The 15,975-nt window shown below is 48.6% G+C and overlaps 1 protein-coding gene across 1 annotated transcript in view; it reads right to left on the bottom strand.

The window, feature by feature from the left end:
• The window catches only part of KLHL41 (kelch like family member 41), a 56,733-nt gene that overhangs the window by 27,706 nt on the left and 13,052 nt on the right, over positions 1–15,975 (bottom strand). The window contains exons 2-4 of the mRNA XM_086954153.1: positions 3,739–3,896; positions 3,423–3,530; positions 2,467–2,488 (exon numbers count right to left, since the gene is read on the bottom strand). Of these exons, the coding sequence (XP_086810279.1) occupies positions 2,467–2,488; positions 3,423–3,530; positions 3,739–3,896 (288 nt within the window). The remainder of the gene's footprint in view (positions 1–2,466; positions 2,489–3,422; positions 3,531–3,738; positions 3,897–15,975) is intronic.

Below are 15,975 nucleotides of genomic sequence, written 5' to 3'. Positions count from 1 at the left end.
AGAACCACTGGGAAATCTAAGTAAATCCGGGATCCACTATCATCTCTATGCAGACGACACTCAAATCTACCTCAAGGTTGCCTCCACTCACGATCTCTCCATCCTAAGCTCTACTCTCGACTCCATTCAAAACTGGATGCCAACTCATCAACTGATTCTGAATCCCTCCAAAACTGAATTCCTCTTCCTCTCCTCCTCACTCTCTCCTCCCCTGGTTCAATCATGGATGGATCAGGTGAATCTACTTAACAATAAACCCATCATTGTCGACAACGCAAAATCTCTTGGTGTCATACTCGATAAAAAACTCAATTTAATCTCCCACATCAATTCCATTGCAAAGTCTGCTCAATACCAACTGTGCCTTCTTTGGGGAATTTGTCGCTACTTCCCGGAGCAGGACCTTAAAACCCTGGTGCAATCGCTGGTCCTCTCCAGACTGGACTACTGCAATTCTCTTTTTACTGGCCTCCCCAAATCCCACTTGTTCCCCCCTTAAATCTGTTCTCCATTCAGCAGCTCGTTTCATTTATGGGGCCAAAAGAAGCGACCACATCACACCGATGTCATCCACCCCCCGCTGGCTTCCCATTGAGGCTAGAGCTATCTACAAGACTGCCTGTATCACCCACAAAGCCTTGCACTCCTCCTCTCCTCGCTACCTGGCGAATAAACTGAAACTCTCTGGAGGCTCTAGACCATCACGTAATGTGGAAAATCTACTGCTTGAACCTCCCACTTTCAAGAAGGAAAGATCGATGGCCCAATCCTTTTCAGGCAACATGGTGAGAATCTGGAACTCCCTTCCGCCTCAGCTCCGGACCACCACTTCCTCCCAGACCTTCAAAACGGACCTCAAAGTTTTCCTCCTCCAAAGACACCTCCAAAAGTAATTCACGCCCTCTCTATTATTTGAAAGAAGACCTCCCATCACTGAAAATGTATTCTCCATGACTAATGAAGTGCCTTCCTAGTGTGTTCTTGTGGTTTGAGTGTTTGCCATTTATTGCAGTATTATCCTTGTACCTGTGTTTGGTACTCTTTTGTAACATGCACACACCACTTTTCTCTTGTAACACACTGTTTGCTACCTCTCACATTTTTTTTGCTTTTGATACTTGCACAAGTGCCACCATTGCCTACGTAACGTTTGTTCTTGTGCCTGAGTCTCTAGCATATATTGCAGTATTATACCTCTAATTGTACTTTGTTTTCTCTTGTAACCTGCACACTTGTCACTTATTGAATTTGAGAAGAATATTTGAGAATAACTAGGTTTTAAGGAACCTGGATTGAAGATCACTTAAGATGTTTATGCCGACTTTTGAGTCTTCACTGTTGATTCACTGCCCTTTTATTGCACCCTCAATGGAATACTTTGTAGGAATGGAAGGATATTGACAGGTCAGGCTTTCTGTGTTTTTGTGTGAAAAAGCTATAATTGAAGGGCTTCAATAACGACTTTCCACAAATCACTAAGATCTTTTTTTCTCGCAAACGTGACGTCTTTCTCATCCTTGACCTATAGAGAAACCTTGCTTCCAGATTCTATGGAAAAGAAGATTGGATGGGCACATAAGTGGTGCTGTACAGCCTCCAGTTTTGGAATTTGACGTGTGCCTTTATGGACCTTTATTGACCTTCATCCCTATGCCCAGTCTGGATTATCCTGCTGTTACTCATTGTTCCAACGTTTCTCATATTGCATGATATGCCCCAATGCAAGGGTCTTTCTTGGCCAACTGCTCTGCCCTGCAGCTCTGAAGCCTAGAGTGTTTTCAGTCTACCCTGTCTTGAGCCACTTGTCTGTCCTGTCCCAGGAATGTCCCTGTTGTGTTGTTCCTTTAATATGTTTAGAGCGTGGCAGGGCGAGGCATAGAATGCTCCTATGATGCCTCTCACGGGTTCCAGTCCAGGAGATCAGTTACAACTGGTGTCCTGGATGGAAGCTGTGCTGTCTGTCTCTTGCCTGTTTCTTTTACCTGCTCAATGATAAATACCTAAAACTATACAGCGTTTTAGTGTCATTACAGTCCCTTCAGCAGACGTGTCTGAGAAGCATCAGAATAGATGCCATTTTCACAATCCACTGTGTACAAAATGCTCTAAAAGTGCCAAGCATCCACTAAGGATCTACGGGAGGAGAAGGGAAAAGTTATTCCTTAGTTTTTACGAGTGGGCTGGAAGGACAGAGGATCTAATGACAAGATAGATTGTGCAAGTTTTCTTTGTCATTACTCATGAGAATAAACAAACAAAATTCAGAACATTTGTATAGCTCACCTTGAAGCTCCAGCACGCTTAGAGGTGCCTCAGGATCAACGAACACCGGGGCATATCAGCAAGGTGGCGCTATGAAATTATCACTGCTTTTGCGTCCGTTTTCGGGCGAAAAGCGGCAATGATTTCATTGCCTTCTCAGCAAAGACACGCTATTGCGTGTTTTGCTGATTTAGCGCCCCTTACAACAACACCCAGCTTTGCATCTCTAATGAGATGCAAAGTGGAAGTTCTGTGCCAAAATAACTGAAGAAATGTCGCTAACCGACATTTCTCCAATTATCAAGCTGCACGCAAACAAGCAGAGCGATAAGAAAAGTAGCGCTAACCACAATTATCGCTACTTTTTTTACGCCTGCTTGTAATCTGATTTAGCCATGTAATCCAATGGGAGGTGGAGTACACTTCTAATTTATTTATTTATTTGTTTATTAAGCTTATTAAGCGCGACAGCTACCCAAAAGGGTTTCCCGGCGCTGGGTGTCTAAGACCACCCTGCCTTATCAGCAAGGTATAGCTGGTCGCAGTGCGATTATTGCTGGATTGTCAGCTATAATCACACTGTTCTCTAGCTAACGCATGGATTCCTATCGCTTGGGAGATAAGTGTTGCTGGTAGCACGCTATCTCCGCGATAGAATCCAGCGTTAGCCTGCGATAATTACCCTTGCGCTAAAAGCGCTGGGCAATAATTATCACAGGCTTGTGGTGTCTTGGCTGCAGTGCATGCATCCAGCTCCACGGTAACTGGAGGATGCTCTGTAGTTAGATTCCAGAATGTGGGGTGGAGTAGGACAGTTGAAGGAGAGAAGTTGGAGGAGATGTAAGATGTACCTGCTTGTTCTGCAATAAAGGATTACTTTACTCCAACCTGGATATACTCATCTTTACAAGGCCCTTGTTGATATGCCCTGTGTCACATTATGTGGGTGAGTATGGTGGTACAGTAACAGGCTTCAATTAGAAGCGCCTTTTCAGGGCCGCATACAAACATACAAATTAGCGCTATATATGACTACATTTACTATCCTTGGTAGTTAATTAGAAAACCATGTAATGTTCCTACAGGTTACATTTGCAGACATTTTGGATCGGGTCACGATCATCAGAATTCTAGTGTCACCAATGCAGCCATGCACTCACTTGTCGTCTGTTTTCCCGCCGAGACAATACATGATTCCATTGTACGACACCACTGAATTGCCGTAGATTTTGATGGGAAGCTTCTGGGTTTCTTTCCATGCTACGTCACTGACGAAAAAAAAAAAGATGTTTAGTCAATCCAAATATTTCAACAGTGCTGCTGGGGTCTCCAAACCGGTCCTGGAGGGCCGGATCCATGCCAGATTTTTGGGATATCCCCATTGAGATACATGTAGTAATTTAAAAAATCTGGCATGGATCCGGCCCTCCAGGACCGGTTTGGAGACCCTCAAACATCAAGCCAATTATGACGTACTTGGAGTCGTAGCACAACACCGAGTCGAGGGGCTCCTCCGTCTGAAGGTCTCGGCCGCCAACAGTGTATACCAGGTTGTCAGCCTCTGCCAGCCCGAAGAGGCATCTGGCGGAAGGCATTGGCGGGAGCCCAACCCACTCGCCAGCAATGCTGTCCAGCTGAAACACAGAAAAGTACACAGTAATCATTTGTCTTGATTTTAAGTTATTTTATTGAATTTTTTTGGGAGGAAAAATGTTAGAGGGAATTAAAAATCAGAAGCAAAACATAAATACAAGTAAGTTAAGTACAAGCGCTGCGAGATATGTAGCATGTGTGGAGTTACAAATATGAGCTTGTTATCTAAGGGATTCCGATAAACAGAGAAAATCGATAGTACAATATCTTGTGGGACCTCATATCAGAGTTTTAAAGAAGTAACATACAATACAGACGATCGCACAATAAAAAGAAAAACTAATAAACATAAATCGACATGTTGAAATTGGAAGACAATGCACATCAGTGTTCAATAAACAGCATATTACTACTAGTGGGTAGTAATCAATGATCATACATATTGATTCACCCTTCAGTTCAAGACATTTTGTGTTTTTTTCTAGGTATAAATCCAGTTTATTCCATAGAGGTCTCAATTGTCCCCATTGATGACCTTCTTCAGTTTAGACGTGCCATCAAGACCTTCTTATTTGTTTAGCCCTTATGCTGTTCCTGTAGCCCTTTTGTCTTTTGCCGGTGTTGTGTTTGCCTTGTCAAAGCGCAAGGACGCCCCTTCGCTGGGGCAGCTGTGCGTGGTATAAGTAAAAATAACATAACATAACATAACATTTTGATTTATTAAGGATTGTATTGTGAACACTGAGTGAAGCAAACCCATGCCCAGCAGGTGTGGACGGAGAGACGATCGGCCCCATCCCAGTAGCACACAATGGTTTTGGCACCTACCGAAAGTAAGCCCGGTAAACTGAGCCACAGACTAAGGGCTAGCTTTTGCATAATTACATGAACATTTTGGAAAAATTAACTGAAAATATTCAGAATGGAAAACTTTACTGTGAAGTGCACGCAAGCAATGTAGTATAATAGCATAATTGTGGGACTTTTGCGTAACAAGATTAACATAAAATTATTGAAAAAAGGCTAGAATATGCCAGCATAATGAACATTTCGCCTGGGCCTAATCAAATGCACCCTACTTTCTGCCTCATTTACAAGACTGCAGCTCATATCTTCTGAACACTATTTTTTCAACGATAAGATAGAACATTTTTGACTGCATTGTTTAGTCTATCACACAGCTGCATTCTTGCTGTGACTTTATTTAGTGCTGCTGTGAAAGTTTCTGAGTAAACAAAACTGCTAATTAATTAATTCATTTATTAGTTCATTCAGTCATGCATTCTTTCCTTCGTGTACTACTTCATTCATCTTCTTACTGCTCCCATATCTGGTGTTAAGATGAAAGATTTGACTTACATTTTCCCAGTGCTTAATTTCAGCAGGTGCTTTCTAGTGCTCAGCACTGGCTCTTAATTGTCAACGCCGGTGCTTATGACAGTCTGCCACATGGGGACGCTGTCTGTCTAATTTACAGATCAGCACAACAGTTGTTTATTGAATCAATGTACATTTAAAATGGATAATACCTGCCACCCAAGCCGTTCTTATGGCTGTAGTGGCCTGGAATAGTCTGAAGAGTCACACTTGTTGGAATGTGATGCTTACTAGTTGTGTTGGTACTGTCATTGAAAGAGATGGCAGGGGCAATGGGCAGTGCAAGTTGCAGAGGGCTCTTGATGAGGGTCCGGGTACTTTTTTTTTTTCTTTTCACAAATTAAGCACTGCACTTCCTTTCCCTGACCCCAAATTACAACCATCCCTTCCAGGTGTGCTTCTGCCTCAGTGCTCTGGTATTATTACAAGAAGTAGCAAAGTTAGAGGCCACCTTTAGTGCATTCCATATGCCTGGGTTTCTTTTTACAGTTCATGTCTCATGAGCTTGGTACCCTGTAAAGAGTAAGGACTGGGATGAGGAAGGCGGTAAGGTGCTAATGCAAAAATACCACACTGAAGCACCAACATACAAAGATGACTCCAAGGCAAGCTGACCTTCTCACATTGACACAGGACAACTTGAGCTCTCTTGCAACCAGGGATCTCTTTAGACCTACTAGAAGGCACTGCTTCCACCCTCCTATTTCCCGCCAGAGCTGGTGTTGGTTTATATTTGCACTATGGAGAAGTGTGGCGTAGCGGCTAGGATGGCTGACTCCGGAGCACTGGGTTCACAGTTAGATACCCAGCAGCAGGTTAGCTCAGCATCATGTGACTCTGGGCAATAGCTCACTTAATCCCCCCGACTGCCTTCAGCGCCTTGAAACCCTTGAGAGGGCAATATGTTCCTGCCTCATAGGAATCATTCATTTATACATTCAATTGCTTGTGTGGCTAGGCTATGGTAGGAGAATAGCTGGGTTTTGAAGACATCATATCATGATAATACTCACTTGTGTTTTTTCACATAGCACTACCTAATGCACTCCTGCTTTTTCTAACTGCTGAACATAATGGATGTTTACAATACCCAATGTAATAGTGCTCAATGTACCCATCTTGGAAAGACTGAATGCCAAATTGGTTCAACCAGGATTGACCTGCAAGCGATTGTGATTTTAGCAGGAATGTTCAGCTCACTGAGCAGCATGCTGGCAACCTCTGTGTTGTTGCCCTGTCTTTATACATTCTGCACTTGTCAGATGTGCTCTGTGGACTCCAAGGCCAAGATTCACAAAGGCATAGCATCGGGTTAGCTCTACTTTTAATAACGCTAAACCACAGCTAAATCTTTTTTTTTTTTTTAAACCTTTATTAGTTGCGTTCAGCACAAAAAACATGACAGTGACAGCATCTGCAATTCATTACAACGAAAATCGTGGTACATTCCAGAGAGAGGAAGCAGCTTCATTCGGTCAAGTACATCACAGGTACAGCTTCATATGTACATCAAAGAGACACCAGTATACAAGGATCCACCCCCCCATTACAGTCTCGGGTGTAAGGCGGATGACCCCCACCACCCCTTCGCCTACAGGCATGAGGATCTGCCATCAGGGGCGGCGCCGCCACCACCCGCCAATCCTCAATCGTCCGTGATCTGTCCAGTCAGCAGGCTATGCCATTACGTGCAGCTTTTGTACCACCCGCACGGTGAGCGTGTGCACCCCTGCCAAGCAGCGCAACCAACGCCTAGTGTAGGGACATGCAGGACCCACTATAGAGCGAAGCCGCGCTCATCGCTCCCCTTCGCAAGTGTCACCTACATCCACGAGTATGTGTGGCCAACAGTGCGTGCGCCGATTATCACAATCCCAAGAATCGGATGAGTAAGAGAGGTCCCCTCCTAAAACAGTGTCACCAGGCCTACGAGTGTTCCCAGCCCCCTCAATATCAGTCCGAAACAATTATCCCGACTACCCAATGCAATGCAGGCGGTGTAAATTACCTCTAATCATGTGTGAAGTAGTATGGTGAATGCGGTAAGCAGCATCCTACACGCTCACTGGCTCGGGACCGGTTCGTCATCTCCAGAGGAATCGCTGTGCGTCGCCTGAGACAGCCAGTACACCTGTAAGGGGGACCAAAAATCGCTAGGCGCGCATCGGGCGGGTAACAGTTCCGCGTAAACGCCATGCTGGTCCTGGCAGTATGTGAGGTCGTCGAGCCAGTCCTTAAATTTTGGTGCTCTCCCTCTCCCCCACCTGCAAGCTATCCTCCGCTTAGCGAGGAGCAGCGCAATGTCGACAAATTTGCGGTCCGGTTTGGGCACTTGCTTGGTATATCCCAGTAGCATCACTATTGGCTCCATTGGTAGTGGGCCAGCAATCATTATCTGGAGTGCGGCGTGTACCTGTTCCCAATAAGTCTGTATGGCTCCACATTCCCAGGCCAGATGAAGGAAGTCCGCGCCAGTCGCCCGGCACCTAGCACACCTATCATCCTCCGAGAGATGAAACCTAAGTTTCCTGGCTGGGGTATAATAATAGCGTTGCACAAACTTATAGTGAATAATTTTCAACCGACAGCTGGAGGAAATCCTAGCCGTAACTGCGCAGCAATAGCTCCATTGCTCATCCGTAAGTGCAGATGGCAGTTCAGAGTCCCAGTTAGTACGGGCTTTCGGCAGTATCACTGGGCGTTGCCCACGTATAGCGGCGTATAGTTTAGACACTAAGTGCTTGCCATCGGAGACGAGCATGACATGCAATGGCAGCACCGTCCCAGGTTCTTCCGGGAAGTTGGGGAGTATTTCGCGCATACCCTGCCGGAGCCTGATATAATAAAATACCTCCATGGGCGTCGGAGGAGTAGTTTGGAACAGCTGTTCCTTGGTACGGAACGTTCCGTCCTGAAATAGGTCTCCCCAGGTATGAAGGTGTATGCGTTTACACATGGACCGAAATCCGTTTTCCGTTAAAAGAGAAAGTTTCGGGTGATATGCAAGGGGCAGTGCCGGGGAATAGAGCATGGGGGCGTCCAGCAGTTTAGTTACTCTCCGCCAGGCATCAACAGTGCAGGTGACGGTGGTAGCGGGCGTCTCAACATCCCCGATCAGTCCCATCAGCATGCCATTGAGCGGGAGCGGGTGAACGATCCAGTCCTCAGCGGCGACCTGTGGCATAAAGGGAGCGGGGTTAACCCAGTGGTAGGAGTGTTGAGCCTGAGCGCTGAGATAGTATAATTCCATGTCGGGCACATCGAATCCGCCCCTATCGTATGGCTGCGTTAAGACCCTCCAGCTAAGGCGTGGCTGCTTACCACCCCAGAAAAGGCGCAGTAGCTCAGAGCGGAGCCGTTTGAAAAAATAGGCCCCCGGGTAGTAGGGAATGTTTTGGAATAGATATAAGAACCGCGGGAGGACTACCATCTTGATCAGGGAAGCTCTTCCTGCCATCGATATCGGCAAGGCCCGCCAGCGGGACACATTATCAGTCAACTGCGAGATAGCCACCCCGTAATTCGACCGGACAGTAACGTCTTTATCGAGCGACACCTCTATGCCCAGGTACCTCAAGTCTGAGCTGCACCATTCCAGTGGGTAATCCAGCGGGAACCGGGTTACCGATACCGTGAGAGGGAAGAATTGCGACTTCTTCCAGTTTATATGTACCCCGGACATGCCACCGAACGCCACAAATTCCCTCAGTAGCGAGTTAAGGTGTTCTTGTGGGTGACGTACGTACAAAGTAACGTCATCTGCATAGAGGGAAATACTTATCTGCCGCTGAAGACAGTTAAAGGCACTGGCCTTGTGCAATTGCCGAATTCTGCAAGCCAATGGCTCTATCGCTAAGGCGAAAAGCAGGGGTGACAGGGGGCAACCCTGCCGAGTCCCCCTCGTGATCGGCATCTGCGTCGAAAGCACCCCGTTGACGATGACCCTGGCGACCGGTGAGGTGTAGAGCAGTTGCACCCAGGCTATGAAGATCCGGGGGAACCCCATTCTGCTCAGAATAGCTATCAGGTAACCCCATTCCACCGAATCGAACGCCTTGGTGGCGTCCAGAAACACGGCAGCGACCGGCAAGTCGGGCGAGATGGTGGGTATCAGGGAGAACAGTGTGCGTAGGTTATGGGATGTGGCCCTCCCCGGGACAAAGCCAGATTGGTCCGGCAGCACCAGGGTATTCATAAGTAGGGACAGCCTGGTCGCCAGCACTTTCGCGAGGATCTTCGCGTCGCAGTTCAGCAGTGACAGAGGGCGATAGGCATCAGTGTCCTTCGGATCCTTTCCCGGTTTCAAAAGTGACGTGATCGCTACCTCTCTCATGGAGCCCGGAAGTATCCCTACCTCGAGCGAGTCCTCGAAGACCTCCTTCAGCACCGGCGCCATTATATCGATGTAACATTTATAAAATTCGGCCGGTAGGCCGTCCAGCCCGACGCTTTGCCATTGCCAAGGGACATGATCGCCTCTCTGATCTCATCCAGTTCGAACGGGCATCCTAAGAAAGCCCTATGGCTATCGCTAAGCCAGCAGAGTGCGATGTCATCCAGGAAAGTACCGAACTCCACCTCACCCACCTGCTGCGTGGAATATAAGCGCTGGTAGTGCTGTAAAAAGATGGTTTGAATTCCTTGGGAATCCTGGTAAGTCCTACCCTCCCCATCAGAGATCTCCAGGATATGGGTGGCGAAGCGCTGGTGCCTCGTGAGAGCAGCCAGCACCTTTCCCGGACGGTCCCCCTCACAGTAGCGCCTAGCCGTCCAGTATTTGCCCCGGAATTTCGTTTCCCTGGCCGCTTCCTCCTCATAGGTCGACAAAAGAGCCCTGAACTTCCCCGCTAGGTCAGGGCTGGGGTTACTGATCATCTCTGCCTCCAGCGCCTTAAGCTCTGTCTCGATCTTAGTTAATGTGCGCACTATGTCCTTCAGTATACCGCAACTTTTGGAGATCGTGATCCCCCTCACTGTCACCTTAAAGGCTTCCCAGATCATTTCGACCTTGTCGACCGATCCCTTGTTTCTCGGAAAGAAGGCTTCAATCTCCTCTCCCAGTTCTTGCCTAAAGACAGGGTCCAGCAAGGCTGAGGGAAAGAGCCGCCATGGCGGTCGCACCCTAGCATACCCCGGCATCACCAAGACTGTCAAAACAGGACAATGGTCCGAGTAGGTACGAGGCAGATGTTTCACACGGACAACTCCCCCAGCGAGGCCTCGCGAGACAAAGCAATAATCGATCCTTGCCCACGAGCGTGCATGTGCCGTAAAGTGTGTGCCTTCCCTAACTGATGCATGTGTGTGCCTCCAGCTATCTACTAGCCCGGCCTCTGCCAGTATTCCCTGAAGTGTATCCCTGGCGTTGGTGTTGTACTGTGCACTACCGTCCGATCTATCCGCTACGGGACATAACGATAGGTTGAAGTCCCCCCCCCAAAGTATGTGAGTGGCATCAATTTCCAGTACATGGCCCCACAGTGACAAAAAAAAACCAGGAGTGTCAACATTAGGCGCATAACTATTAAAAAGCATTATGACATCAGTGCCCAATCGCCCCCAAAGGATGACATACCTCCCCTCTCTATCCGCCCGCACTCCCAGCTTCTGAAACGGTAGCCGTTTGTTGATTAAAATAACAGTCCCCCTAGAGTACGTGGAATAGGAGGAAAACTCTCTCACACTCGCCCATCTGCTCGCAAACTTAGGAATGCCAGTCGGATTAAGGTGGGTTTCCTGGAGCATAGCTATCTGCACATTGTGTCGATCTAAATAAGCAATCACATTCCTGCACTTGCGGGGGTTATTAAGGCCACGGACATTCCAGGACATTATTGAGACAGTATTCGACGTATCATCACCTGTGTCGGTCACAGTATCCCTGAAAGGAGCGTTCGACCAATGCTGCTATCCTCAATCTAGATGCACCTGATACAAATCTTTCCGCTGTCCAGAGCATTCTCCGCCTATAAGCAGCCACACTTTCATACACACGAACTCCAGTACCTGCACACTTGTCATTAAAGTCTTCCGCAACAACAGTTCTGCTTTCAACATCTCGCATCCCAACAATCAGTGCCCGCCCCTCCCTCCATGCACAACAACCCCCCCCCTGACTCCCAGCCCCCCCCCGCCCACTGAAGCAACCCAATCTTGCCAGTACCGCAACCCCCCCCTCCACCCCGACCCCAACACACAAGAACAATAGAAAAACCTTCTGGGGAATTCCCTCCTAAGGACACTAGAGGAATGCACCCAATCACCCCAACTCTCCCCTCTCGACCCTCGTGCACCATACGGGGAAGACTGAGAAGGTGGGGTGGTGCCTGGCATGTGTGATCCCTGCAGGCTATAGCCCATATTGCAAGTCAGCCCCTTCCAACTCCTCCCTCTATACCGGCAGAAACATCAAAAAGGGTGCATGAGGCCCATCCCAGGAGCAACCGCTGTTCATCTCTGTCTCTGTCCCGCTGTCGGATCGCCCAGTCCTGGAGCACCTCCAGCAGAGGGGCAAGAAAAATGCACAAAAAACAGGTGTCGTTCAACAGTAATCAACAATACCGCAAGCCCATCAACTATGTTACTCCCGGCAGGGCCGGGCCACCCCGACGGTAGCAGGCATCACAGCTCTAGGTCCAGCCGCCGTACCATCCGTCGGAGGCAGTGGTCGAATGTATACAAGGACACAGTTAGGACTCCTCGTGCTCTGCAGGGTTCACGTCTGCCTCATCCTCCCTTTCATCCTGTCTGCCCCTCCTGGCAGTGCGCAGTTTTCGAACATAGTCCTCGGCCTGCTGCGGATTCACGAAGAAGTGTTGTTTGCCCTGGTGGGTCACCCTGAGCCGCGCTGGGTACAGAAGCGCGTAGTCCACTTGCATGTCCCTCAGCTTCTTCTTCACGTCCAAGAATTTCCTACGCTGGTCTTGCACCATGGGCGTAAAGTCCGGATACAGGGAGAACTGTACGCCGTCACAAGTTAGATTCCGATGCGTGCGGGCTGCGCGAAGTGCCGTGTCGCGGTCCCGGTAGTTAAGCAACCGGGCGATGATGGGCCGCGGCTGCGCCCCCGGCTTGGGGACCGGGCCCAAGGAGCGATGCGCCCGCTCCACAATAAATTGGCTGGAGAAGGCCTCCTTACCCACTGCCGTGATGAGGATGCGCTCCACGTAGTCCTCCATGCGCCCAGTGTTGGTGGATTCTGGAACCCCCGTGACGCGAATGTTGTTGCGTCTGCTCCTCGCCTCCAACTCCTCGTTCTTCGCCGCTATAACTCTCAGGATATTGTCCATTCTAGTGAGGCGCGTATCGTGGGCAGCGGCCGTGTCCTCCGAGGTAGAGATGCGCCTCTCCGCCTCCCCCTAGCGCTCCTCATGAACCTCCAGCTTCTGTGCAACCCCGTCCATTCGGGATGATAAGCGGTCCACCTTGTCGACTATCGTGGCGAAGCCCTGCCGCATCTCCTCCATCATCAGTCTCAGTTCCGGGGCCAAGGGGGCGGAGGGGGGCTCAGTGCCCGACGGGTTCGAGGCTCCACTGGTCCCCGCCATGCTGCGTAACGGTTTCTTGGCAGCTGCCGGCTCGAAAGAGAGCTTGGGTTGCTTATTATCATTTTTGCCCATCGTGGCTTAGCTGTGAGCCCCTCCCGGGCACTGCGACCGGTGCCACTGTCTGTGCCCACTGCTCCGGACCCAGTTGGCGTGTCCAGACGGCCCCACTCGCAGCGATCGCGGAAATGGCGGTATCAGCTCCTCGAGGGCAGAGGAATCACAGGCAGCCACTCCTTCACCCTTCAGGGCCCCCGCATCAATGATGGAGCTGCGGGCGATGCGATGAGGAGCAGCGTCAGGCTCCGTGGTCTGGAGTCCAGGGCGAGGTAGTGGGGGGTGGCGGTAGGCCGCAGGACGTGGTTGGAGGCCCGAGCGCCGAGTGCAGGAAGCAGGGGCCACAGGTTGGGCAATATCTATGCCCTCCGGGGGTGTGTTGTCACCTCGTAGGTTCCCACTCCTAGGACGCAGCAGGAGATCAGGGGCACCCGCGGGGCCCCGAGGCGCGATGTCGGGAAGATGTCCGCCCCCTTCGGCAGATCAAGGCCGGCGCCGCGAGGGTCACCCGGTCCTGCAGCGGCCCGCCGGGGCAGTAAGCAGCGCCCCAGCGCACCACCGCGACCTCGCAGGGGGGGTGACTCACCTCCGGCGCCGCACCAGGGCTCTCAGCAGAATCCTCCATCAGTGACACAGGCCCCTCAGCTCCGAGGCCCAGCCGCCTCGTGGAGAGCCGCGGCCTCGCGTGGTCAGGCGTCCGGACGCCTCAGCAGCGGGAACCAGCAGCGCACATCGGTCAGGACTCCTAGCAGCGCAACTCCGGCATCTGACGTCGGATTTCCTCCAAAGTTGGACCGGAGGTGCAGCTCGGGTAGGTGGGCCTGCACTGCAAATTCTGGGCGTCCGCCCGCAGGATAAAAGGATAAATCAAGGATCCTTCTGGCCAGGCAGCCAGAGCCTCACTAGAGTGCGGCCATTAGCTGGTGCGCCCTCTAGCGCCTCTCCAACCACAGCTAAATCTTTTTGGGAATTAACAAAGCAACCCAAATTGGTATTTGCGTTGGTTTGTACGGATAGGTAAAGCAAAACGGCACTGCTTTGCATTAATTTGCATCAAGGGGCGCTACCTGGGTGGTACATGGGTGTTTCCATGCAACCACCCATGCTTTTGATGCTAAAACCTATCTACTAACATTAGTAGACAGAGTTTAGCGCCAAAAATAAATGGAGCTGAAAAGAAGGAGCTAAAAGGAGAAATGTTTTTATTTCTCCTTGTTTTTTCGAGTTTGCATGTGAGCTGCACTGTACAGCAAACATACAAAGTAGGAACATGTTTTAAACTTGTCTAGCTATAATACTGATGAAGGAGATAAACAGTGGAATCTCTACTTGACACATAAAAACCATTTTGACACTTTCCATAGAAAATGACAAACGTGCAACAATTGCTGCTCATTATACATTGAAGAGCCTTGAGAAATCGATCATGAAGAGACTTAAGGCCTGATTATGACTTTGACGGTGCTGTGCCGGCTTTGTGCTGGCACTGCACTGCCAAAGCCGCGCAAAGACCGCCTGCCTGATTACGAGTTGAATTTATGCAGGCAGGTGATCCTTTTGCCGATCCCACGGCGGTGTCCTGAAAATGGGCACCACAATGGGAATGGCAAATATGTTCCAGCACAGCATGGACTGCGAAGTCCATGCAGTGCTGGAACTGGGGATGCAAGCAGACACAGGGGCACATGTTGTGCCCCAAAAAGCATCCCCATTGCAGGGGGGAAATGGGGGCCCTGTAGGGCCCCTTTTTTTCCCTACAGCAGCATTTTCATGGCGGGCTCATCTCCATGAAAAGGCTGGCGGTGGAGGAACTCGTAATATGCTCGGCGGGACTGCACCTATCTGCTCAGCATATTTTATTGGCCCTCTGCCGCCCCACCGCCAGGGTACGGCGATTCCCTGGCACAGCCGGCAGTCTATTGCCAGAACAAATCAGAGAGTCGTAATCTGGTGGACGGACCACCGCAAGTCTGGCAGTTGATGGACCACTAGACTCGTAAACAGGTCCTTAGTTACTGCATCGTAACAGCATGCAGAAGAGAGTGTAGACTAGACAAACATGCTTGTATAAATGACATAGGTTCATGTTTGCTAAACCTCATATAATGTATTCTTTTAACATGGATTAGAAATCTGAAAGTGATGACTCACATGTGGTGGCTTCATTAACCAGTATTCTTTGAATAATGATATATGTGAAGAATTTACAGAACTAAATGTAAATTTGATAACTGTATGAACGATTATTGAAGAGTTGTTTTAATACTATCTTTGCTCACGATAATTGTGCACCAACCGAGAAAAAGAAATGGTGCTGTTAATTCTGATTTGTCTGAAACTTTCAGTGAATGATCATGAGAATTACTAGAAAAGATTTGGTTACTTCACATTTTGAAATATTTTATACATTGGTACTTTTGAAATATAGAATTGTTCCATAGTTACACTTACTAATTGCAATGAAATTAAAATGCTTCCTAAGTGACATAAATTTAAGAAAAGAATATAAGGTTTTAGAAACTTTAGCATGAAATATGTATTTATATTAATTTATATTGTGTATTTCTTGAATTAAATTCAATTTAGGCCTGCATTTTCTCTTTTCCTGCATGGTTTAATTCTCATGAGAAAGCCTCATACATTTGTAATGTGTAATGAAACAATTTTGCTACTTTGGGAACAGCTGCTGTGGGAAGCAGCCCTCTTTAATTCACTCTTGTGCCTTTGTTAAACGACCATAGTCTACAATTTCATTTCTTAAATGGTTCAAGAGATTACGTGATGATTTCCACCTTTTCTCATAAAATGCGTCTTTTTATGCTACATGACAATCATCCTATACGAACTGACCAATAGACTGATTGGTTTGATCAGATGAGGTGATATAGGAGGTGTTACCCCAGAACTAGGAAATTATATTATGTGTTGGATTTATGAGCGCACAGACATTCCTTTTGCCATTCATTTCAACACTTTCCCACCCTTCCAAAGATGATTCCTTACCATCAGACTGAGAGACAGACTTCAAACATTCGGATTCTTCTGGCTGGCACATACGATGTGTGTGCTATTCCTGGACTTCTTTTCCCTTGGGGGAGAATCTTTGAGCTGATATGATCCATGTCTCTTTCTGAACTCTCCT

Source organism: Lissotriton vulgaris, chromosome 2_1 (genome assembly GCF_964263255.1).
Source record: "Lissotriton vulgaris chromosome 2_1, aLisVul1.2, whole genome shotgun sequence".
NCBI classification, from domain to species: Eukaryota; Metazoa; Chordata; class Amphibia; order Caudata; family Salamandridae; genus Lissotriton; species Lissotriton vulgaris.
This window is presented reverse-complemented; position numbering and strand designations above follow the sequence as displayed.